General features: G+C 41.1%; 2 protein-coding genes across 9 annotated transcripts in view; one reads left to right on the top strand and one right to left on the bottom strand.

Moving 5' to 3' along the window:
• Nucleotides 1-18911, bottom strand: part of rapgef2b (Rap guanine nucleotide exchange factor 2b) — a 101314-nt gene extending 82403 nt beyond the window's left edge. For 3 of the 8 annotated variants that reach the window (XM_047586025.1, XM_047586021.1, XM_047586022.1), the window contains exon 1: nt 18136-18909. In XM_047586025.1, coding sequence (XP_047441981.1) covers nt 18136-18204 — 69 coding nt within the window. In that variant the 5' untranslated portion in view covers nt 18205-18909. Of the gene's footprint in view, nt 1-18135 lie in introns of all 8 variants that reach the window. The other 5 variants (XM_047586019.1, XM_047586020.1, XM_047586024.1 and 2 more) reach the window with 3 other exon arrangements.
• A 1634-nt stretch (nt 18912-20545) lies between these two features.
• Nucleotides 20546-24556, top strand: LOC125008259 (uncharacterized protein C4orf45). The gene is made up of 3 exons (XM_047585432.1): nt 20546-20851; nt 21454-21683; nt 22084-24556. Exons 1-3 carry the CDS (start codon nt 20788-20790, stop codon nt 22141-22143), a joined length of 354 nt encoding a protein of 117 aa, XP_047441388.1. The 5' UTR covers nt 20546-20787; the 3' UTR covers nt 22144-24556.
• The last annotated feature ends 789 nt before the right edge of the window (nt 24557-25345 follow it).

Genomic DNA, 25345 nt, shown 5'->3' with positions numbered 1-25345 from the left:
GAATGAGCTTAACGGCACCTACTTGAGCCGCCCGCCCTGCCAGTATAACCCCCCCTCAAGGACTGAAGCGTCTCCTGGGGCATGCAAATCAGACCCGATGAATGGGTTTTCTTAACTACTACAGGGTGTATCTTAAAAGAAAGAAGCGCGTGCATGTCACTGAGAGCCACGGAAAACCGTGTTAGCAGTAAGCATGTCGAAACGAAGGCCGAGGGGGTAAGCGACCTCCCCAACCCGTCTGCTTTGATCAGCGCTGCAGCACAGCTGACACAGATGTTGGGTTGGAAGTGAACGCGCGTGTGTCTTCAGGCCAGCGAATCCAGAAAAACTAAGGAGCGTGCAGGCAAACCTCCAGCAACGTCCTCTCAAGATAAAGACGGTGTCATAGAAAGAGCCGGTGCTGAGTATCGTCACGGCATGTCAAAACAGATAAAGACAAGAATGCATTGAGAGTAACTCTACTATCTCAGTGCGATTGCTGTGTGATAAGACAACGGCTGAGAAACATAAACTATTTTCTAAAACCAAGATAAAGTTTCATTTTCCACCTGCTTCATGCACATTCAGCAAGATTTAGATATCGTTTATGAATAAATGAATATTTAGTATCACAACTAACACACACTGTTGTTTATATAGTCAACAAAAGGGAAGTTTTTCAGCCAAGTGTCCACTCTCTTTTTGCTTTTTTTTCCTACAGGGTGAAGTATTTAATGGCAATACACCCTCATACACAATTTCCTTTATAAAGTGATCTAATAGTTATTATCTGACATGTTCATGTGATTGGCTGACGCTCCGAATCCCCATAATGCAACACCAATTATGGTATTATATCTCCTGCACACACATTAAAGCTAAACACAATCGTACCTATTCATTCATTAATTTTACTTTTTTTTTAATGTACACTCACTTTCACGTTTATCAGGTACACCAGTGAAAATGAATGTATTCTAATATAGCCTGCGTTAAATCTTAGCTTCGTGAAGGGTATGGTCCTCAGCACTTGTTGTGTTATACTGAAGCAGGGTTCCAGTATTTTCACAATCCCTTTTTAGTCAGTGGGCTCGGCTAAATTGCAGAAACGCTTTTGTTGTTAATTCAATACAGTTCGACAGCACAACAATCTACATTGTTCAAAATGGCCATACTGTTAAATTACCAGCCTTTTATGCTATTATTTATAACATACACCTAACACTATAACCGTCATGAAAGGGAATTCAGAGCAGGACCGATATTCCCGAGCATTTATTTGCACTAGTGTGTCTGATTGATTAGGAACGTACATGTCTTTATTCAGTTCTGAATCTGTGTCTTTTCAGAAAGTTTTAATACTGAATAAAGGTTGAAGAACATAAAGTAGACGCTCATAAATCTAAGATTAAACTTTCTCTAAGCTGCAAGATAGGAACAAACTGTGCAAAGAGCATTCAGTCAGCACTTTATAACAGAGCTGCATTTTTCACAGTACAAATGGAGAACATTTTATTATTTAACTAAGCAACATTCATATGATTTATACAACTGTGCAAGGTGGGGAAGCACAATTTCTATCTTTGAGTCTCCACACTAATTACTTATTGATAATCTGCAGTAAACACTCAGAGGACAAAACACTGCACTGCCGTCCTTGAAGGTAACAGCAAAATAACTTGTCCTTTAACTTCAATCCTCCCTGCTTCTGCCTCAGTCTGGTGGGGATGCGCACAGTTGGTTAGGTCACGCTAATAGAGGATCTCACAGCTATCTAATTAGCACTGAATGCTATTTGCTGACTCAGTTGCACCCCATAATACCAGAGTACTGTCACACAGGCAGAGGAGTCAAAGCTGGCATCACAAGAATAAATGTGTTTCAAGTGTTTGGTGAAAAGCGAAGGACACGCTCACCTATAACTGGTTCAGACGCGTTTTCTAATGTTTAACCGTATGGAAATTAGCAAGAACAACATTTATCCAAGAGCCACCGTTATCCTGCAAACCAGTGCAGCCGTCCGCCTGTTCTTGAGACCGGTTCTTTACATAAAAACTGTTCACAGTGCGTGTAGAATTGTAGGAAATCCTGAGTTGAAGAGTTCAGCTACCAAGTCTCTAAACATATCAACTTCTGTGTTCCCAAACAGGAAGGCATCATGTTCGAACCTGTTCCTCCAGCTGCTCCACACCACTTCATGTGACTCAAGATGAACGTCGCAAGTCCAGAGCTTTGCACCAAAAACCAGGGCCATGTCACTCACCGACGGGAGACTCGGTCCTACGAAAACAACCTCCAGTGTCGAGCCTCCTGACACAGTCGGTCACCACAGCGTTACTACTCTGACCACAGCCTCATTCAGAGTCAACCAGTGTATCCAACTATAAACACATTAACGGCACAGACTGGATGTCGTCTGCACGATTAATAACCGTGTGTTGGGAGTGCAGTGCAGTAAATGGTACAGTGACGTTTTCTTTGACATTGCTCTAATATATGAACTTTGTTGTGGTTCACAGAGCTGCAACTATTGGTTGATTACTGTTTTATTCATCTTTCAATAATTTGACCATAGGTAATTTCCAAATGTAAATCTGACATTTTTTTAAACATTACATTCAATGTATCTCTAACAGCAAATTCCTACGGAAATCTGTAACGGGAAAGTCTGTAGATACAGTGCCCGCATCCAGTTTCAAGCAGAAATCATTGTATTTTATGTTGTACTGGATCAACAATGCTGATTCAAATGTTGATGATTAACCAGGGAAAAGTACACGCAGTTATGTTTGTTGATGAACAAACAAACATTGTGAATGAAGACTAATAATCTTGATATCTCAGCCTAACCACAACAATGACTCAATGTGGATTCAGTGGTGGACTTTGCCCAATACTGGACACAAAGGGACCTCTCAGATCTGTCACTGAACCTCGACGTAGCAGGTCCACACTCGGGAACAAAGCCAACTCTCTGGCCAAATGAAACCCGCCTCATCTCGCTCAAACAAAGGCCTCAAAGAGCTGCAGCACAATCATCACAAAGTTACGCAACATCTTATAAAGATCAATTCATGGGAGCTCAAAGCAAAAGCAAGAAGAGAAGGGGCATGGAGGATAAAGTGGGAGAGAGATGCGCTTTAATCTTCCCATGAGAAATGGCTTGCTTGGTGGCCTAAATGATCGAAAAACACTCCGCTCCAGCGTTCTCCCCCTCTTTCTTCTGTCCAATTAACTTGACACAAATAGAAGCCAAAGGCCAGACGAGAGTTACTAATGAAATCCCCCAGAGATCCACAATGGAAGAAAAATAACGCTGGTTCCCAACTGCCTGGGTCCAACTCAGTGCTGTGACTGCATCTATTCGGTCTCCTAAACTGTGGAGCCATTAATAGCAGACCGACCCCTAGCGCATTTAAAATATTTATGGAATTCAATAATCAATCTTTTACATCTCCTATGGCCTTCTGCATAAAGTAATTCCAGCATTACAATGCGACTCTGGCTGCTGGTTGCTAGGGAACAACCACAGAAACTTTCCCTTTCTATGAGAACAGCTTTCACACAAGCCAGATTTCTCTTTTCAGAACCCCAAGGACACAAACGCTCCACGGTCACTGTAGGAACATGGGAGTTAGTTTAGAGGAAGAAATCTCACATAAAATCCCATTTTTAGGAGAACATCTTAATGATGTAGTTGCAGTATTGTTTTTGGCCTCAAACCTACATTGGTGTAAAAGAACTGTGATTCAAATTATAAAGGTTCAAGGCTGAAATGGAATGTTATAAAATGACTTTTCTCCTGTTCTCTTTTTCTTCAGCCAATCAAAGAAAAGGCACACCCAAAACAGCCAATACATTACTAAAAGCCATGTTCTACTACAGTGACAATGGCCAATAACAAATCAATAGGACCTAGTGCCTTTGGCCCATGCAGCACTTCCAGTTTTCAAAGGTAGCCCTGAAAACTGCACACCTTCAACATTTTTGTTTTCCGTTGCATTTTTTACTGACAATAACGATTTTTAATCGTAATAACTGGCTACCAATTGTTAGCAACTTGTCTTTGTAACATACTAAATGAAAGATGGGCTCAATAAAAGTCTAGACTTTATTGAGCCCATCAGTGCGTTTATCCTTGTTTGGTTCCATTTTTAAGGTTAAAGTTAAAGGATGTTGTTTGCATGGACACTATTCTCAGTTCCTGCAATGCCAACACACAACAACCTAACCTTCAGTGCTTATGACCTCCAACTGTTACATGAACTATGAAAAAAAAAGAATCTTTCATGAGACTTAAAAGGCCATAAATAAAAATCAATACTTTACTTGAATAAATGGACTTACTTTTCAATTTGGCAATCTGCGGCACTAAATTGATTTTAAAAGCAACCTTGGCAGTGTTAGTGGTCTCGTGTTTGGAGCATTTCCAGAGGGTCTCCAGGCTGCAGGGTTATCAGCACATGAACAGCATGTACCCCCTGAGCTGGGAGAGAGCCAGGAGCATTGCCTTTGTTTGGAACTAGACGACACCGTCACCCATGCTCTTTCATGGTTTAGCCATCACAATGGAGATGGTCTAGCGCCTGCCTGTGTCAGGTGTGACTCCACGCCTTTTTACCTCAAAGGTTGTGATTGTCACACCTTCCATCCAAAGGAAACAATGACTGTGTTGTTCTTAAAAGTCGGTAGGGAAAAAAGCAACACTTCCATTAGCGCGAGCTGATGACATATCTGGTGGGATGCCAGGTTAAGTCACAACCACTGTATATCAAGTCAACAACGTTGGAATTTGTGTTGGAATTACCACACCTGACTCATAAATTATGCTCTGCTCTGCTCAGAATGAAATGCCATTCAACAACTGATCATTTGTGTGTCATGTGTTTGGCCCATATGCACCACATTGTGCACCAAGTTCACTTAGTCTTGAATGGAAGTTTCCTGTTTACAGAGTTGCCTTATGATCCCACCCAAGGCCTTTCAGTCCACGAAGATTAAAATAGGGCCGAGCTCGAGACGGACGGGGATTTCAAGCTATATCCTCAGGATGTTTTACAAAAGAAACACGGTGAACCATTGTGATCTTTTAGGACTTCAGTCACAAGTTATGGTTTTCCCTTTCCTTGGTTAAATTAAAGTTCATCTGAGTCTCTTGGTACTGCTGATCTTCCCTTTTTCCATGTCATTCTGCATGTCATCGCATTTTATTGACCAGATGTTACCTGGTTTCGTTTCATAACAGTTGGTGGTTAAATGGCGGATTTATTGCAACTTGATTGCTTTTTACAACTGTTTTGAGTTGTGGCACAATATTGCATGTGCAATTAACAATTTTATGAATAGCATAATCACAGTGTCTGAAATGAACCTTTTTCTTAGAAACCCGAAAAAAAGATGACATTTGGTGATTTTGTGGGTTTAAGAGCAACAACAACTATCTTTTACACAGTATTGCACATGTGTTGTAAAAAAACTGAAAAAAGTAATAAAAAATGTCTCAGACGTTGTGCTTTAATACATGGCAAACGCCTATTCAGTGAATATTATGTTCCCCTTTAAAAATTAAGGCTAAAACTGTTTTTCCCCAAATAAAGATTATTAAATTCTGGTTTTCCTTTTATAATTATCAGCATTTTCACTGCTGTATACAATTAGACTACAAGTTAGACTATAATTCTTGGTCTATAATATAAGCCTTTGTTTAAGTTTGCCTGCCATGTGAATACCCGCAGTTGGTACAGTTTAGGTAAAACCTTTATTCCCAGTGCAGCGACAATATAAGTGGTGAGATCTTAACTGTTCTTGACAAGTACAAGCTGGTTGGAACAGGGAGTCATTGTGTTGGGTCAGCACCATACTGGATGGTGGATTCAAAGCACCCGATTCTATAGGAAAGCATGCCTGAGCGGCCTGCATCTTTCCCTCCAATTATAATCAAATACAGTCTTCATTTAGCCCAATAATAACACAGCCGCAGGCGGCCAGAGCAACACAACCATCACATGAGAACACTGTTACACTGCGAGTCCCATATTTCATGACACTCACAAACTTAAGTATATGGCACATTAGACATGGTCACATTACAATCACAAAGCCATCTTTTCAAATGATATTTATTAAAGCAATGAGTCAACCCCATTAAGAACTGCTGACATTTCTTTAAACAATATCTTATGTCTAAGTTTCACTTGTAATATTCCATAAAATGAGGGTGAAAACTATTAGCTTACAAAACAAATAAAACACAGTTAAAGCAACATCCACTGAATGTTTCTCAGGTCACTGTGACACTTGTTGCTTATTATTTAAATTCTCCACAGTCAGGGTGTTGAGAATTTAAACTTATTTCATAAATTTCTTTTAAACATATCAAATTTTCTGTTTACATATAGCCTGAAATTATTCATACCCCTGACGAATTTTAACTTAAAGTTTCTTTTATTCAACCAGCAAGTGTTTTACTTGAGTGGAAATGACACAGACGTCTCCCAGAAGATAATAAGACGATGCACAAGAGGCGTCATTGTGGGAAAAAAAATATTCCTCAGCTTTTATTTACATTTGAACAAAAAGTGGCATGTCCAAAATTATACATACCCTTCTCAATAATCAATAGAAAAGTCATTACTGCAGCAATCAAACGCTTTCTATAATTGATGACCAGCCTTTTGCATGTCTCCCCTGTTTGTTTTTTTTGTTTAGTTTTTTTGCTCATTCATCTTTAGTGAATCACCATCACCAGAAGTCTTCTTCTTTGTCCAGATGACCATTTGCAAAGGCCAAGTGGGCTTTTGTGTAGCTTATCTGGAGAAGTGGCATCCTCCTTGGTCTGAGTCCATGGAACCCAGCAGTGTCCATTGGACTGCCTGCCTTGAGATGTTGCCACCAGCAGACCTCAAATTCACAAGGGTGGTCTTGGTGGTGATCATTGGATTCTTTTTTTTTTTCCTCTGAGATTTTCCACACAGCCAGACATCTTGTATTTTTTAATAATACTTTGCACTATAGCCACTGGAACTTGAAAACACTGAAAACATCACAAATCCTCATTGAGCTCCTTTGTATCAGCCATGACTGTCCACAAACCAACTGCAGGGAGCTGCTGCTTTTCACCTGTTGAGTTGATTAAAACAGCTGTTCCCAATGAATCAGAGTAATTAAGATGCTTTAGAACAGACTGGACTATTTGGAATTGTACAGAACTTTCGATTTTCCCATAGACTGTGACAGTTTGCAAAGGATATGCATAATTTAAAACATGCCACTTTCTTTCCAAATGTAAATAAAAGCTGAGAAATGTACAAGATGCCTCTTGTACATTGTCTTACTATCTTCTGGGAGATGCCTGTTTCATTTCCAATCAAGGAAAAACCTACTGGTTGAATAAAAGTAACTTTAAGTGAAAATTTGCCACTGGTGCGAATAATGTTGGGCTTGACTGTACCTGAGGGACTTATTAAAGCCGACCCAATGGCCTATGTACTTGAGCCACTGACAAGAAGGAGGCTTGAGAGACCCATTTTGCGGAGGATGAAGGAGATTCAGCAGCTTCGGATGGAGATGACAGCAAGAAGAGGGTCAGCAACACTTATGGTAATCAGTTAATTAATTACTTAATTGGTTTTGTAATCTGCTCCTCTTTCCCAGTCATTTTCAATACACAGTTGCGTCTGCAAGTTGAGGCAACCACTCCAATGACGTCACATCTGGCGACACAACAGCAATGGCGGTACCCTGTGTTTTAACAGTGAGATTTGGCAAGATTTTGAAATTCCTCTCGCCATCAGTGTTAAAACTTACACAATCTTTTTCTTTATCAGGTGTAGCAACTCTCACCTGTGAGGTTGGATGCATCGGCATGTGTGTTTGTTGATTGGTATCTTTGTAGGGCGGGACTAAGATAAGTATTCCCCACCCAGCCCCCATACGGGTCTTTTAAAGTTCTGTATCGGCCAATCTAAGTCCCGATCTGATCCTAAATAAACAAAAATGTACTTTAGTGCAGATTCAGGAATACGAACAGATGGTGAAAACCTGTGTTCTCTACTACAGAAATGGGCTGCTCATCCAACGCCATAAACTCTGTAACCCTCTCTATGAAATTATTTTCCTTGGCACTGTCTCTCCCACCACTAAACAAAGGACTTTCAGAGCACAGTAATCACAAAAAGCACAACACGCAACTTTATGCTTTTATCTGTACTACAGATTACTGTGCTCTAGCGAAGAACAAGCCGCTTTCTTCTTCTTCTTGTGAGTTTTGTTTAAAGTGGTAGAAATATGTTCACAGCATTCTTGAAACATTTCTCATCATGTATTCATTCCTCACACTAGCAGTAGTGTCTGACTAAGGTTTTACTCCTGACATGGAATCACATCTTCAGTATGTATGATTCAGCAGTGAAAAGAATGCACTGATGTAATGAGCTAACAGGGCCGTCATATTTCTGTCACGATGACTGGCCTTGCAGGGCTCCTTTGTTACTGTGACTGATTCGCGCCCATTGTGTTGTTCTGTACAGTTCAGGTTAACACCCTTTTTCTCAACAACATTTGTCTTCCAGAGTTTAATAAAGCAGCCCCTTGCAGAGAATGTTTGCTCAAAGGGAAGCAAAGTGCTCAAACACGAATACGAACTACGAAGACTGTACAAGCATCAGCCCCTCAAAGGAACTGCTAATGTGGCATTATGCAAGTCTATTTTTGATCCATGGTCTCTGATAGACACAGACTACATAATATATTAGGAGATCTGAATACTAATTGTGGCAAGAATGATTAATGAAAAGCATTTGCTCTCAGCGGGAGTAGTTTAAGTGTGAAGGAGATGGGGCCATATGGGAAAACGTCTGACGGAGTACGGCTGTTTGAGGTCAACCGAGGCAAGTGTCAATTAGCCCGGTCAAGGTCTGAGGCGCCAATGAGCTAATGCAGCTTAATAAATAATGCTCGACAGTAACCGACATCACAGCATTTGAGACAAAAATTATAGCTGGAACGGTGCGAGAAGAGCATACCACAATGTCACCAGAGGGAATGTTGCATCACAGCAGTAAATGTGTTTCCGCAAACCTCTCCCAAGGATGCTAAGAAATTCTGGGCACACACAGAGCCACAGACAACCATAGTGTCCTGATAATCTCAGACTGCCACCGGAGCAATACGCACCCATTAGAAAGAGAATGTAATTGAAGGTTCAGTTCGAGCAAACTGAGATAATTATGCCCCTTCTTCCCAAAAGCAGGAAGCAGCGAGAAACTGAAACATTCCAGCGAGAATCAGATTACGTTGAGGCCTTGGTAATGAACAGACATTTTCCTTGATGGGTTAGAAAGCAGTCAAGTTGGAAACGTGACCAGCTACAGGTTAAACAAACCCTCAGGGACCAATTACAAAGATAAGATTTCACCACTCCACTCCAGTGGACACAGGAAGTGGAACAACAGTATTCCTAATCACTCATTTCTAAATGGGGAACACGTTTGCTTTCTTTTTTTTTTTTTTGACTGTCCCCTCACCTGCACCTTCCTGCCGGCGCTCTACAACTATGAGTCAGTTTGCACTTGTGACAAGAACGCCCATTAGCACACACAACTGTTTTTGCTCACGTTAGCGCTGTAATGAATCACCTCTTAGCTCACATGGCAGGTAATCACCTGGCTACCACCAGCACAGCTGTTAATAAGCCAGTTTGCAAGAGGCATGACAGCCCACGTCAAGATCAATGGAACCACCAGGAACCAGTGTTACAACTCCACACCAACACACACACACACAGACACACACACAAGCACAAGCACACAAATCAATGCGAAATCAGCTATTGCGTTGCATAAGCAATCACAAAATTTTTCTCTTCTAATTTAACATTCCACGCTCTCACTTTACACTCGCCCTGGCCTTTCCTAACCTCAATAGCGCATTTGTTTACAGTAGAAGTAGACGGATGCTCTTTGCATATGGACACGCAATTGGCCGGTGGAAGCTGATGAAGATTATTGCTTCAAACCGATTGACCTTTGTCTGATCCTAGCGAAAAGCAGTGTAATTCTGATGAATACTTTTCCAAAACAATAGAGTGTTAATTCTACTACATCATCTTTAAAAAGTAATCAAGGTAACTGCTGTTACTGAGCTACAGCTCCAAGAGCAACAAACAGTGAGTGCAGCATAACAAGTTAAAATATATATGAGCAGTCACATACACTGGTAGGTAACACAGTACCTTACTTTATCAATGAACAGCCTTATGTCATTTGTGAACTGTGATGCAATGAGACTGTCTTAAGATCCATAGCCACGGTCAGTTCCTCATGTTCTTAACAACGAAAGTGGATTTGTTCAAATCTAGAGTTTGGAACGGCCCCAAAAAAGATGAGAGGAGCCGATCTTTTTAGTGTCATGTCCCCTTTTATAAAACTGCTACGGGGAGCAAATCATATAATAAAAGCACAAGGGAGCTGAAAATCAAGACCGCCATCTCGATTACACCCTGAGCTACGACAGTACTTCCAGTGCTGAGAAGAAGTGCTGGCAGCACCTCGCCGATAAATATTTGAAAGCGTTGCTGGGGCAGGTGAGTCTTCCATGAGAGCCTAGTGTATACAAGTAGACAGACATATTGAGCCGGGATGGTAATGAACTTGGCTGGGCAGAGAAGTAAGATGGAGGAGGAAAAAAAAAACAGCTGACAGCCTTATATGATGATGGAAAATGATGCTGGATGTATTTCATTAATGCTTTAGTAACTGATCAATATGCTTTGCCAAATGAGTCACAAAAAAGGAAAATAGAAAATATTAAATTCGCCTTCTATCTTTCCAAATTTTTGAGGCATAAGCGATACTGGGAGTGGAAAAAGCTAGCACACAGCTAAAACCTCCGAAAACAATATAACTGGGGTAAATATTGCTACCACAACCGTCTTAGAGGGCTATTGTTAACAATACTGTAAAGTATTAGAAGCACAGTGAATTTGTACACCAGGATTAAAGATCTCTAATCACATGAATTAATCAGCTCTCCATCTGATCCACGTCATGTCTGAGCGGTTCACCATGAGGAAGGATTATACAGTAGATTATACAACAGAGTGAGCCGCACTGTGTGGGACCGAGGCTAAAAAGCTAATGTAGCCAAAGTAGTCAGGTAGTTGTTTACAAGGATATTACAACCATTACAGGTAAACTAGGATAAAGACAAACGTAACCTGGTGTTAGCACAGTACAAAACCTTCTCAGCTGTTCATGTGACATTCTGTGCAAAAGGGGATTGAGGGATGGCCAATCTTCTGTAAGGTACGTGTCCCTTTTTCCAGAAATGCTGGGATTTTCCAAAATCTTATTTAGAGACAAAGCTCTTAATGACACCCACAGCAAGTAATGGAATTCACTAGCCGTCACGCAAATATTGCATGTTAGGAATGGTTTATTCCCTGCACTCTCCGAGCAGTCAAGTGGGTCTTGGGCTGAGTTATGTGAAGATTGTGGTCGCTCAGTGGCATGAGGTCTGTTGCCTTCCATTGTGAAGGCCAGTGGAATTTCTGGAGCCTTGACTTCAGAGCTGTTCAGCTTTAAAAATATCTCAAGGATGTGAACATAAGGAACTGAAACGTGCCTTACTTTATGATGTGTGTGATTCATTTGACTCAAACGTACAGAGTGACCCTGAAGGCAACATCCCAGCTTATCTGCAAAGATTAAAAAAGTGCGGGTGCAACACAATCCCGGGATGGTCATTTCCAAGTCTGATAAATGCGTAAAATAGGTGAAAGCAAAATGCCCTGTTGTGCTTTTCTAAAAAAGAAAGGTGCAGTCAAAGAGAGCAAAGCAACCACTGGATGAATGACTTAAACTGGAGCGAGCCATAAACACACAAGCTTTCAAGAAGACAAAAATATGAAAGCGGAGAGAGCGGAGGGAGCAGCATAAGCAGACGCCAGTATGAGGTCTCTGTATAAACATTTCAAAACTGTGTTACTTTGACTTTCTCTCACCCTCTATTGTAGTGACAGGAACATAATTTAGCCGAAGGAAACGGAGGATTCTTTTGCAACGGACACATTATTCACATACACCTCGAGAGCATGAGGACGTATTCTGAATCCATTTCGATGCAAACCACTTTTAAAATCAATGATAAATCCTATGTTTTGCTTCACGACACATCAAACTTTCAAACAGAAATCCACTGCGCAAGCGACAAAGCTGTACCTATAACCCAGACACAAGTTCAATCTTTGTTGAGCTGTGTCCAGAAAATCTATAGCGTACGCTAAATTACTTTTCATATTATCTGTCATGCATGCAAAATCAATTATCCTCCCTCAACGAGGCATTCACAACGAATGTCACAACAACTTATCTGACCCCAGGTTTAATCTTCATCTATGTTTCAAAGTATCAAGCGTTCACCTACCTTAGTCATGGTAAAATAAGAAAAACATCCAGCGCACGCAGGACAAAGTAGATACACACCACGAGCAGCACTAAAAACAAACACTATGAAAGAGCTTGTGCTTGGTTTTGTGCTCCACTAGTATTAAATTATGCTTCCTGGGCTGCGTGTTCAAGTTTCTTCAACCTCAGTGGTGCATTTAAACACAAACTACCCTGCATTGGTCTTTTCATTATTAGATTTGAGGGAGTAAGTGGCGCACAGGGCTGGATAAACATCCTGGCGTGTTCCAGTAAGGTTAACGGTTTCTGGTATGTAAATGTTTTCTGGCTTGAACTCAGTCATGATATCAGACATTTATCTGGCCAATAACCTGTAATACAGCTATAAATGACACATTGTTGCACTAAACAGATTCCATGTTTGATTTCAGAAGCTCCCTTTGCTGTCATAACAAGGGCGAACCCAGTCTTTCACTAAAATAATCAATATATTTTTATGAGTCATTGGACCAGAATGCATTGTGCCATAACCAAAGCCGATCTAAATGAAGATTCAAATGAGCCAAGTCAGGAAATGCGCAGTGTTCTGTGTGGGTATCGGTGCGTTTGTTTCTTTTTTCCCCTTCCTGAAATCATCCCCTGTATTTAAAGTGGGAGAAATACGTCACTGAGGCTGTGGTGTGTGTGTGTGTGTGTGTGTGTGTGTGTGTGTGTGTGTGTGTGCGTGTGTGTGTGTGTGTGTGTGTGTGTGTGTGTGTGTGTGTGTGCGTGTGTGTAACCACTTCTTCGGGCTGCGCTTAGTCTCCACTTCCAACACAAGAATAACATGTGACATCATTTTACTTCTACGGGGTTAGTGCTGCATGCAAGGAGAACAGCGCCTAAATACACAGGACGGATCTGAGTTTTAAGACAATTAGGAAACATTGTGTTGCCTGGGAAAATTACACTTGATGAGTTTTGTATAAAAAAGTGGAGTTGCTACAGAAGCCAGTCCTACTTTCTTGCAATCAGGAGAGTTTTTAAAATCGATGTTCACATGCTTCTGGCAAAAACAGGAAGGTAGTCACAAAACAAGTGGTTTGAAAAAGTAAAAACACAGCTTTGGGGTAAAAGAGGTTTCGAAAGCTTCTTCCTGCTTGCAGGTGAAAAAAAAGCATCCTGACACTCTTCCTCTTCCTGATTGTTCCTAGCGGGATCGGCCATATACTGCAGAGGAGGAAGCTATATACACATCATTTTACAACTTGTGGTTTTATGCACGATTTGATTATCTGCTACAATAATACCCCCATTACACTGATATATTGAGGTGGTTAAAATGAATATACCTTGTTCTTTCTATTGACATTTTCATAAAGTTGTCAAGTGTCATAAATACACTAGATAGGACTCAAACCAAATGTTACGGCTTTGGGCACATGCTCAGATTCAAATAGTTTGTATGTAGGGCTGGATGGTACGACCAAAAGTCTATATCACGGTACTTTTACAAAATTCTGACGGTACCACACTATGTCACGGTATTTTTTTCATGAATAATTACAAGTTCACAACATGTTCGAAGATGAAATCCAGGGACATTTACAGCTTGGAGATAAAAAAAAGAAAAAAGAATTAAATGTTATCAAGATGAACTGAAGAAACAGGAACAATTATGTTTTCACTTAGTCATATTTAAACCACAGCTCTGAAGTTTTGAATTTAGTTTAGAGTGAGATTTTTTACTGGAGGCGGGAGGCTGTTTATATTTAACCAACCATAATAGTAATAATAAATTAAGTGATGTCGTAATTACCAGATGCTTCTTTGACGAGTGCACATATTCACGTATTTGTGGAAGGCGTGGTTAGGGCGCTTCTATTTCACCTGGCAACGACAAATAGACCTACTATTTTCTGATTGGCTGATTGGTCAATGGTGAAGCAGAGAAGCCTTCCCTCACCTCATCTAATCATAGATCACTAATATCTTTTAAAGTCTATTTGCGGTGAATTTCATCATTCCTCGGCGTGAGAATTGTTTTGTGTGTCGTGAGAGCGGGTGAACTCATTGAAATGCGCATGTCTCATGCTACGCGAAACTTGAGAGGCCTGCTTAAACACATTTAAACTGCTACGTCTGCAATGTAAATAGTAGAGCAACCGGCTACCGTAGTAACTGTCGCTGAAGTCTGTGCGCAGCATTTTTTTCTCATTCATAAAATGCTAAAAACCGGGGACAACTTTAGACGGGGGGACGGGTTGTGCAAAACGGGGACTGTCTCCAGAAAATGGGGACTTCTAGTCCCCCTAAAAAACCCACAAAACTAGCAGGGCACCTTTTTTGGAACCAGTTCTTCCGTGTTTCCATGGTCTTCTCGTTCTGCCACAAAATGAACTTCTTCACTACGTCTCACAGTTTTGCAGTCACACCATGCGTGTTTAGAAGCTACACTGAAAATGGTGCGCTTAGAGGCAGTGTCTGGCAGCGTAGCGTTCCAAACGCTGTGTAATCAAATACACCGGTGTGCCTGTATATTAAAAGTCCATATCATGACAAAAAAAATACTGGTATTCAGTATGAACCGGTATACCGCCCAGCCCTAGTTGTATGCATTAACCAAAACGTCTAAACACTGCAGCTGTGCAATCTTTAACAACAACGTGATCTGAAAGTAAACTCTGTTCTCTTTTCAATAATTTAGAAACCAAAAGCATCTGCCAGTTCACTCGTGCAATAACCGGGTCGCTCTGTGTTGACCCGTCAGCTGTTCTCTCCACCCATTTCTATCAAACCATGTTCGTTCTACAAACTGAAAGTTTTTTTCTTGAAAACGTGTCATGTACGCTACAACGTACTGTCAGTTCCTTTGAGTAATAACCAACCAGCAGCTTATACATTCGGATTTACGTTACTCACTAGGAGCAAGAACTGTCCCTTCACGCACAAAAGAAACGTGTTTGTTTTCCTCCCAGCGTATCTTCATAAGGTCACTGTGAGCCTCACTGATCTCCCAGAATATGTGGAAACAATGTAAAGTAGGCAGCTTGTCCTTCCAGCTATGTGGCCATGGAGCAGGGTCACCGCAACAGAGGACTGTCGTTTGGGGCCTTTGGCTTTGCCACCTGGCTAAACAAGGGGAGAGACGACTGTCGTGAGCTACTTGCCGAAAATAACAACAGCAAGGAGACAGCAGACGTATTCAATTCTAGAGAGTTTAGGCAAGAGTGTGCAAGATTTTGGTCCTAAATGAAGAGATTTTACTCATTTATTCCTGGTTAGATGCTGCAGTCGTGATTTTTCAAGACTCAATAAATTAATATTTCATTAATGTCACCTTTGCCTCTGAGGCCGAGCTCAGTGTTTGATCATGTATCCTATAGAGGATGTGTTATCTGTGTTTTAAAAAAGGTTTTGAAAATTAGCTACAGATGACTGCCCTCATCTCCCAAAGCTTGATCTCTGATGCTACATCATCTGTCATTTATATAAAGAATCAATATTCATCCCTAGGGAGAGAAAGATGTTCTTTCATGGTAAAGCCACAGGGACCCTCACTAGTCTGAATGCCCATAATGAAATGTGGCACTCGTGCAACTCATTTAACTGAAAGTAAAATAAAAGAAATAAAAAAAACACCAAATGTAAGACTAGATTGGGAGAAATGTGTGTTTTCAATCATTATGTAAATAGAAAACGATGCCTATCAAGTGACTGAAACACTAACATATTGAAATACTGTTTTATCTGAAGAAATGTAATTCTGTGTGGAGCTCAGAATTGAATTTGGACATGAGGCATTTCTTACAGATCAAATGTTGTGTTATCTTAATTCACATCACAACTGCTTTAAAAAGTGCAGAGAAGCTGTGTCCTCCTCCCCCTCCACTATCTGCTTCCTTTGTCCGCTGTCAAAAAATCCAGTGCACTTCCACTTACAGTCCAAAATCATGTAACGGAAACTGACAAGTCCGGCGAGAGCGCTACCTGTCAAGTAGTCGGTTATTTAACCTGCCATGTGACAATGGGCTGAGACAGAGGGTCAAATCCCACTGTGGTGAGTCGTGAGCGATAAAGACAGATCCCTCTAACCGTTAGCTAATCCTGACAGAGAGGTCCTGCCAAGTCCATTAGGATAAACTGTGTGAGCTGCCACGGCCGCCAGACATTTGAAAAGAACACGCAGGAAAGGTGTTGCAACTCACAGAGCGCATAGGCTCAGTCACATGAGTTTCAATACGGCGAAGATTGAAAAATCGGGGAGACGGACGCAGGATTCCCGATGACTGGCATTCCTGTGAAAAGGGGCGAGGACTCCTCTGCAACTTCAAATGACATACTAGAGATTTATCACTAGATCTTCTAGAGAGACGTCTTTTATTTAGGTATTTTAATCTACTTACCAGCTAAGACATCTGAAATGCCTCTCACATAATCAAGGCATGTGAGGAATGCAACAGAAACAGCATTCAGGCTTTGTTATGACACTGAGGGCTGGGATGTCAGGACCATTTTTATGGTTTTATGGTATACCACAGATCTTACAGACCATAACCTACTGACAAAAATGGCTTACTTTATAGGACACTAAACGATAATTAGTCCACAGCCTAAATATCAATCCGGTAATATTACTAATGACTGAGAAATTTAAGTCATTTTTATACAGTTAATTTTGCATTTTTGGCTTTAAGCTGAGCACATTTACATTTTTTTATTAAATATATGACACAATAAATCAGAGAACAACTGACCGACTGCCAGTGATTTTTATCTTTGTTGTAGCCCTGTGATACTTGAGATTGTTGCCACTGACAGGCACATTCTCTATCCCGATCTCCGTTTCCATCATCGTGACGGCATCTGTCGCGTGTAAAAATTGCAGCTTGCATTAAAAGCTGTAAAGACCACGCCTAGGGCAGCTAACAAGCCACCAACGACACCTTAATTGTTTCCTCAATGTCAGACAAGACGGGACAGAGGCCGGGCCACTGACTGTAGGCTTAAGCTGGCCCATTGACTGTCCCACACCCTCCCTCTGCACATTCAAGCAGAGCCAGTTTCCAGTGCTCAAGTGAAACAACGTCACCTTTACAGTCCTCGCCATATTTATATTCACACATGGGCATGTTTGAAGGCATACAAGCTCAGGAGTGCGCCTCGCATAACGACAGCCCGCAGGATTTGCGTGATCAGAGGGCATCCGGCTGCCACTCCAGCCGGAACACACTGACGGGGACAGTGCAGCAACAGCAGAGACTAATAACAAAACGACTGTTATTTATTCCTCTTCTACCCTGCAGACCCGCAGCGCTTATGTGCAGTGAGGACCTAGTTCTCAACATCAAAAGATTAGAATCGCATTTATTTTCGTTGAGAAACGGCGCACGTTTGCAGGCTACTATTAGCCATTAGGTTACAACTGGCCTCAGCGGTGCCTTTTCTGATATTACAGGCATTTTTGCACTGTGCAAAGTTCGGTTTGCACAAACTGGTTCCAAAGGGCAGGTTGGATTCCCACCCGGGCTGCAGGTCCTGCTATGTGAAGTGGCCCTGATTATCTGTGCTGATAGAAAGCTTAGAGGGATGCGGTCCTACGTAACGCTGGAACACGCTGAATGGCAACAGTTGAGCACAGAAACCCCGCTAAACTGTTGCAGTTCTGGGCTGTGTTGCAACGCTGCAATGTAGCGAGGGGAGTTGCAAAAACGCAGCGGAAATAAACACTTCAGTGAGAGGTTAAATGCAATAAATCGTTTTTTTTCCTGACCTGTTGCGTCCTTTCAGCCGGATTCATCATCACAGCCTGCCGAAAGCTGTTATCCACATAAGACGCCATTGTTTTGGAAGACGCCGTCTGGAGGAAATTGGATTCCTTATCCTTTGCGAAAAATGCGTATAAATATCCAAGGGTGCGGATATATACAAACGAAGCCTCCCTCTATTGTCTTGCTTTATTCCTGTCGCCTGTGCTCCGACGCTAGCGGATAAGCTGGGAGTGCCCGAAGCCAGGCCACGACTGGAGCCAGACAGGCGAGTAGTCTCCTCGGGGGTGTCCGTCTTTCCACTGCCCGAGCCTCAGGAACGGGGCCGCCAACCGCCGGTGCCCAGCAGAGCAGCACGCACCAGGAGAAAACTTCCACCTTTTCTTCAAATAAATGCTCAAACTGTCTCTCTGAGTTATTTTCTTAATGCGAAAAAGCCTGTCCCTTTATGCGAGCCAGTGTTCATCAAAGCCGTTCCTTGTCTCTTCGGCATTCTGCTAGCGACGGAAAGAAATTCCACGCAGGACCCAGCGAGCGAACAATAAAAAGTGACCTGAACGCGAACTGTTATCCCGTCAGCGACAGCCTGGCGTCCATTGTGAGAGGCAGAGCCCGGTGCGCTCGCTGAGAAACCCCATTCTAGTGTCCTTTTCCTCTTTGAGAAAATGGATCTAAAAGTGAGGATAGGTCCGCCGCCGTTCAGCACTGTTGTATGCCACCATGGTGACTGACACACCGCGGTCAAGTCGGAAGGAATTAACCGGAGCACTTCCTTGACGACGTTTCAAAATAAAGCTCCAGCAATGCGCGTTAATACAAAGAGACAATGGCCGGTCCGCTGCAGGTACCAGACCAGTCTATGAGGAATTTGTATTTTTACATATTGACACCTTTTCGCCAGAAAAGTATTTTTCCTATGGCCTTATTATTAAAGAGTTGCACCAAAAAATGCTGTAGCACGCGGCGCAAATTAGCTTTCCGTTTCCCCCGTTTTGACAATCGAGTTAAATGACAAGCGAGACACAATTGCATTTCAGAATAATCTACTGTGCATAAGGAAATAGAACAATTTTAGTGACCGCCTAAAACAGAGCATTTCTTTTAAGCCATTAAATTAGTTTATTCTGAAGGCGACGTCGCTGCACTACCGGCCTAACTGTTGGTCTCTCAGTTGCATTTGATAAAGATTTAGTCACAAGGAGGAGGCTCATTATGGGCGAGTCCATTTAACAAAAAAAGAAATGGGAAGGGCGAGAGAGGATAAAGTGGCAAAAAATTGTGCTCTGGCACCATCGTGTGACTTGATATGGAATTGCACATTTAAATAAATATATGGCATGACGGCTAGCTGTGTTTAACGAGCATCGCATATAGGCTATTTTTTTATTTGTGTCCATGAATAAAGTCATACAGGCTTGGATGACCTGCAGCTTTCTACTGCTGTACTCCCTATGGGTTGTATTTGATCAGGATATGGCCTTTAATTTGTACATAAACCTGCCCTGATTGCCTTCTTTCACCTGTGTAGTATCAAAATTAGGGACATCCTGTTTCAGAGTGATGTTGAAAAACGAGTTTATGTCCAGTAGCTATTTGCAAAGCCTCCAACTGATTTACAAATCTGCAGGAGGAGCACTAAGGGGAATTAGCCAGAGCACTTTGCTTGCACTTTCTTGTGTTTCCTTGAATTTTCAAAAAGTAAAATGGAAGGTAGAGCCTTTGACTAACTCTCTTGTGTAATCAGTTCCCAATCTGTGTTTAAGAGGCATAAAATCCTACTTTTAGTGTTATAATGTTTTTATCTTACAGTTAGGGCTGGCTCAGGTGAACCAAGCACATGAGTCACACCCAGTGACCTGGTATCTGCTTGTGGTTACTTTTATTTATATAGTGTAAAGAACAATTCAGATAGTCTCAAGGTGCTTTACAGATCCCAGAACCTGAAACCCCCAGAGAAATCATTAAGGTAGTGGCAAGGATAACTCCCTTTAACAAAAGGGAGTTATCCTTGCCACCACCTTAGTGTATCTGAATTGTTCTTTACACTATATAAATAAAAGGGATTTCAATTGAATTATAATATAAATGTAAAAATGTTATGTGAAAGTATAAAGGAAGATAACAAAGAGAACTGGATAATATGAAGATATTTAAATTAGTTCTTTATGTGCCACAGACACACATCATCAGCACTACATCGTCCTTTAGATTAGATAAGGAATAAAACATTACAAAATCCTGTGGATGCTGACTTTATCTAGTTTCTGTAAAGACCTTAAAGTGTTCTGTTTTCAAATGTCTCTGCCATTTTAATAAAAGCATGCATAACACAAAAAAGGGGGGAAGCTTCAATGATTTTAATCATCTGAGATCATATCAAAGGCCCTTTATGCAATTTCCACCTTGATCTTAATTCAGCTGATGAGACCACATGTGATATGAAGTCGACGTGGTTCAATAGCTGGAGCATCCCCTGTTGTTTTTAGAATGCAACTAGGACACAAGCAGTGACTCCATGACAACCAGTGGTTGCATGACAACCAGCCATGACCCCATGGACAGAGCAGACTGCTAGGCTCGAGTTAACACCCCAAGGGTGCTTGTTATACAGGGCAGTCTAGCCTGCAACCAATCCGAACACAACAGTGAGGGGGAAAATGATGCAAAGAAGAGAAACAGGTGCAGGAGGGCCGCAGTATGGACAGCGGATGGTTTTTACAGGTAGGAAAGGACAATTCCTGGAGATAAGAGTTGTTTTGCAAAGTTTGAAATTACACTTGAAGCAATGCCGCTGTATATTCATCATGTTGTTGTCACTGCTATGATAGTTAGTCGGTGATAAAGTATAGAGTATAAGTAAATTTCCTTTTATTGTGCTTCATATGTTAGAACGTGTTAAAGTTATTTAAGCCTACGGTTTGTGTGTGGGAAAATATAACTGTAAGTGGACACATGATGGCACTGTAACAGTGGCCAAAAGCAAACCGACGTACTCTGTGTGCGCCTGTGTATTCTTGTGCAATATGTCATTCTGAATGTAATCATGCCATTATTCAGGCTGTATTCTCACAATGCACTGTGCAAAAAGTCTAGCTTTTGTATTTCTGTCCGTTTTTCTATTATGTCGCAGCAAACACTGGATTAATAAAACGTCTACTTTGTGTAACTAAAGAGGAAAATATTAAAAAAATAAAGTGACCATGTGTTCTGAAAAAAAAAATAAAAATCAGAGATAACAATAAAAAACTCATATGTACAAAAGAGACATCACATTTAAAATTGAAGTAGATTTGAATTGTCACATGTCCACTGACTCTGATCAGGCCCTGATGGGATTGGAGACTACAGGCCGAGATCTAATTATTTTCCTGGGAACATCGGTGTTGGTGCCACATCACCTGAGGCCACTGGAGATCTCAGTTATTTGTGTCGGGCTGCACCGCTTTCCCACCCTCCCATGTCTAGGCAGAGCTATGTAGGTGAGGTGGGCTGGGGATGGCAGTACAACCAGCTGCTAAACAGTGGGGCTCTGCTCAGCAATATGCAAATCAAGGTACGAATGGCATCCAGCCGTGTCTGCAGCTTATGCAAATAAGTATACGGCTGTATCATCTTCAGTTAATGTGCCACAAAGTCACACTGAAGCTGACTTTTTGAAATAGTTAGATATGACGCAACGTGCAACTAACCTGGAATTAAACATTTGTTTATTGCCGATGAGTGGAAGAGTTATTAACTCAGGATCATATTCATTTAGGTGTGTTACTTTTTAAAATGTAAATGCTGACTTCCAACATCATAAATATATATTTTCAAGCTCTGATGTGGGAAAATGACACATATTTTACATGAGGAATGCATATAAGAGTTTTTATAATGTGGCTCACTGAATGAATTAGATGCGATTCAGGTAAAAATTTAACTTAACTCAGTCTTTCTCTCTTTTTGGACAGAAAACAGAGTTACGAGCAACGCTGGAGGACAGAGTCACTCAGAAGTTTCAGAGCAAATGATAAATGCGGTGAATTTGTTTTGTGTCCCTTGCACAGAATCAAATTACATGTGTGTACTGTGTCACCGGGATAAGAGAGGACATCTCAGGTGGCTGCATTGTAAGTTCTCTGCTTCCCCATCCATAATGCAACACTTCTGCAGGAACACGCGGCTCTACCGCCGCAGATAAGCAGGGCACGCAAGATACACAAAGAATCACCTAAACTAACACTCAGAGAGGTTTTCCTTGAAACCTAACATCCTCATTTACAGTGAAGTGTCGTCGAATTTATTGCTTCATTTCAATGCTTTAAGAGTCTTGATACAATGGTAAACGAATTGATCAGGATATGGCCTTTAATTTGTACATAAACCTGCCCTGATGATGACTTAAACGTGCGAGGCATGCTAACGACAGCTCAAAGATAAAACCTGAATAAATCAGTGAAGGACACCACAACAAAGGGCAAGCAGAGTCACACCACAAATAGCTGGATATGAAAATGGCAGTATGGCCTTTACAATCAATATGCCAATGAATGAATATCTTCAATATAAGAGATGATATGAGTTAGAGCTGGACCCAGTTGATCTAACTGTATATTGCATTGCATTTTAATACCATGTAATACCTATAATTTGCGCAAACTATTACTATAATCTGTAGCTCCATAATCTGTAGTGGATGTTGCATCTATCCAGTGTTATAATGAGGCTTGTAGGATTTATACTTAAGAGTGTTGAAGCTGTTTTGGTTAATATGGCATTAAGTATTGTTTTTTCCCCCTTTGTCATTTCATCAAAAGAGCTTTTTTTCACAGCACACATTATGACTTAACACAACAAGGAAAGCAGAGGTATATTCATGATGGCTGCTTTCCAGTTAGGGGAAAGAGGCCTTTGTGCATACTGGTTCACTGGTATGACTTACTGGGACTCTTAACAAAACTCAGCCATCTCTAATTCCTCCTGCCTCTGTGTAATGATGCTACTGGATACCGAATCTATTATTCATTAATAAGCCTGTAGTTTCCTGACTGTGACTAGTCAAAATGTCTGCAGTGAAAACGTTTATTCTCTCTCCTGCCTTTTGCGACCACTATAACACGTTGAGCTGCCGACATTCATTCCTGTCTCAGGGACAGTGCACATTCATCTTTGTCACCGTCTCAATTTAAGCCAAAAAGCCTGTTGTTCCAAAAACAGATTGTTCTTCTTAAGTAAGAAAAAAAAACAAAAAACAAACACACATACACAAGACACAGAACCAGTATATATTTAATGGCAAGGTAAATCAGTACTGTGAAAATCCTTAGCCTAAGATCTCTACGAGTAGAAAATGTATATACGGTATAGTTTTAGTTTTAATGAACCCATCACACACATTATTTTAATATAAACAATAACAACAAAGATATGTAACATAGAAAGATGAAAATGGATTAGTGATGAAAACACTAGAAAGGAAATAGAAAATGACACACACAACACTGTTGTAGGCAATCATTTAAAGAACAGTTATCAGCAGCACATTGGACCAACGTTGCTTCTCTTTAGCATTAGACGCTGGGAATATGCTGCTACTTTATTGCTAATCGAGCCAAGCATCAGCTAGATTCCGAAAACAAGGCTGGAATAATGTTGTTCTTAAGGCTGACATCCTGGGAAACAGCAGCACTTGTATCTTGGCTGCGATCTGAGAGCTGGGTCGCATGAACCAGGAAATACTGCGAATAGCCTTAGCTACATTCCCAGGCTCTCGAGCCATGTATTTATAGTAAATGCATCCCCAGGAAAAAAAGGCAGGATGTGCTAGTTTCCTAAATTTTATCATTGGACTAAAAGGGAGTCAGGAACGCCTCTGCACACTTGAAAAGCCATTCGACTGCAAGATCCGATTAGCAGACATCTTTTTAACATTTCAAGTTAAAGAAACCATTTAAAAAATACCCAAACATCAAGCAAAACCTCTTTTGAGGAGGCGATCTTTATTCTAAATTGAACAGCTATTTATGTCAGCCACAAAGACGAGCTACAGCTACAAATTCATTCGGTCTCGATATCCCTTTTCTCCGAACAAAATAGTCCAATCTGAATATAGGGGAATTTAAAACTAAACATGATTATTTAAAATGCAAGAGAACATCAGGGCAAATTAAAACAACACAACCTGTAGGTGAACATGTATGCAGCTGATGGTGGAGTCTTGCAGCAGCCTCCTATTTATATCGATGTCGACAGATGGCATTCTACCACCTGTGGCGAACAGAGGACTTGACTGTTAATGAGATGAGTTTAAATTCTGACTCTAAATGCCCTGTAACAGGTTGATTTTTCAGTTTAGAAGTACTCAAGTAGATTCCAGTTGCACAGTTCTAAACAACTGCTGTGAAAGTTCATCGTATGTTTATGAGTGCACTAATTAAAGTATAAACTGGCCAAACAAGTGCTGAGTCAGTTTCTTCATCCAGGTTCTGAACATCTCCTCCAGGTGGGATAATATGTGAGATATAGCACTTGTTCCTCAAATTGAAGATTTCCTCCAAATATCACAATGATTACGAAGCTGGTCTTTTTCTCCTTCCTCAGTGTCATAGATACAGACAGAGATTTATTTGAGAAGCGTCCAATAATCCATCCCCGTGGTGGAAGCAATAACACCCCCTCATGTCCGGGTGTAGATAACTGTACAGATTGTTTACCACAAGACAAAGCAACAATTTCCCCCACAACGAACCGTGCAGACATCAATTTCTTGAGGTCAGCTGCAATTTGCCGGTAATACCACCACTACAATAGACTGACGCTCACCTGAGGCCATGTTGCGGTTGAGATAGAACATTGTTTGCTTTACATGAAATTCTGAATGTGTTGCAGCTACGTTCAGGGTGGACTGCTGCTTTGAAGTGGATCTTTGAAGATGGGATCCTGCATTCAAGAGCAGCGTGGTTATAATTTCTTTGGGCACCACATAACCCACTGTCTATATATTATAATCCGCTTCCTAGACATCTGCTCTAGCCAGATGATAACTTCATTACAAAATGTTACCTGAGACCAATACCCTTCCTAGAAGGTGCTATGGACGACACAATCCAATAGCTTTTCCTACTGTGACGTGATGGAATAATTTATACCGTGGAAACGAAGGTGCATTTACTGGACTTCATTCATGGGAAAACTGGACTTTTATACAATTTGCCATGCAATAAATTTGCTGGT

Source organism: Mugil cephalus, chromosome 5 (genome assembly GCF_022458985.1).
Source record: "Mugil cephalus isolate CIBA_MC_2020 chromosome 5, CIBA_Mcephalus_1.1, whole genome shotgun sequence".
NCBI classification, from domain to species: domain Eukaryota; kingdom Metazoa; phylum Chordata; class Actinopteri; order Mugiliformes; family Mugilidae; genus Mugil; species Mugil cephalus.
This window is presented reverse-complemented; position numbering and strand designations above follow the sequence as displayed.

Bases quoted from the DNA above. Each gene is read 5' to 3' on its own strand.
- LOC125008259 (XM_047585432.1), top strand. From the start codon at position 20,788: ATGATGCAAAGAAGAGAAACAGGTGCAGGAGGGCCGCAGTATGGACAG. The intron at 20,852-21,453 runs GTAGGAAAGGAC...GACTCTGATCAG, and splicing joins ACAGCGGATGGTTTTTACAG to GCCCTGATGGGATTGGAGAC. The intron at 21,684-22,083 runs GTACGAATGGCA...CTTTTTGGACAG, and splicing joins TCAGCAATATGCAAATCAAG to AAAACAGAGTTACGAGCAAC.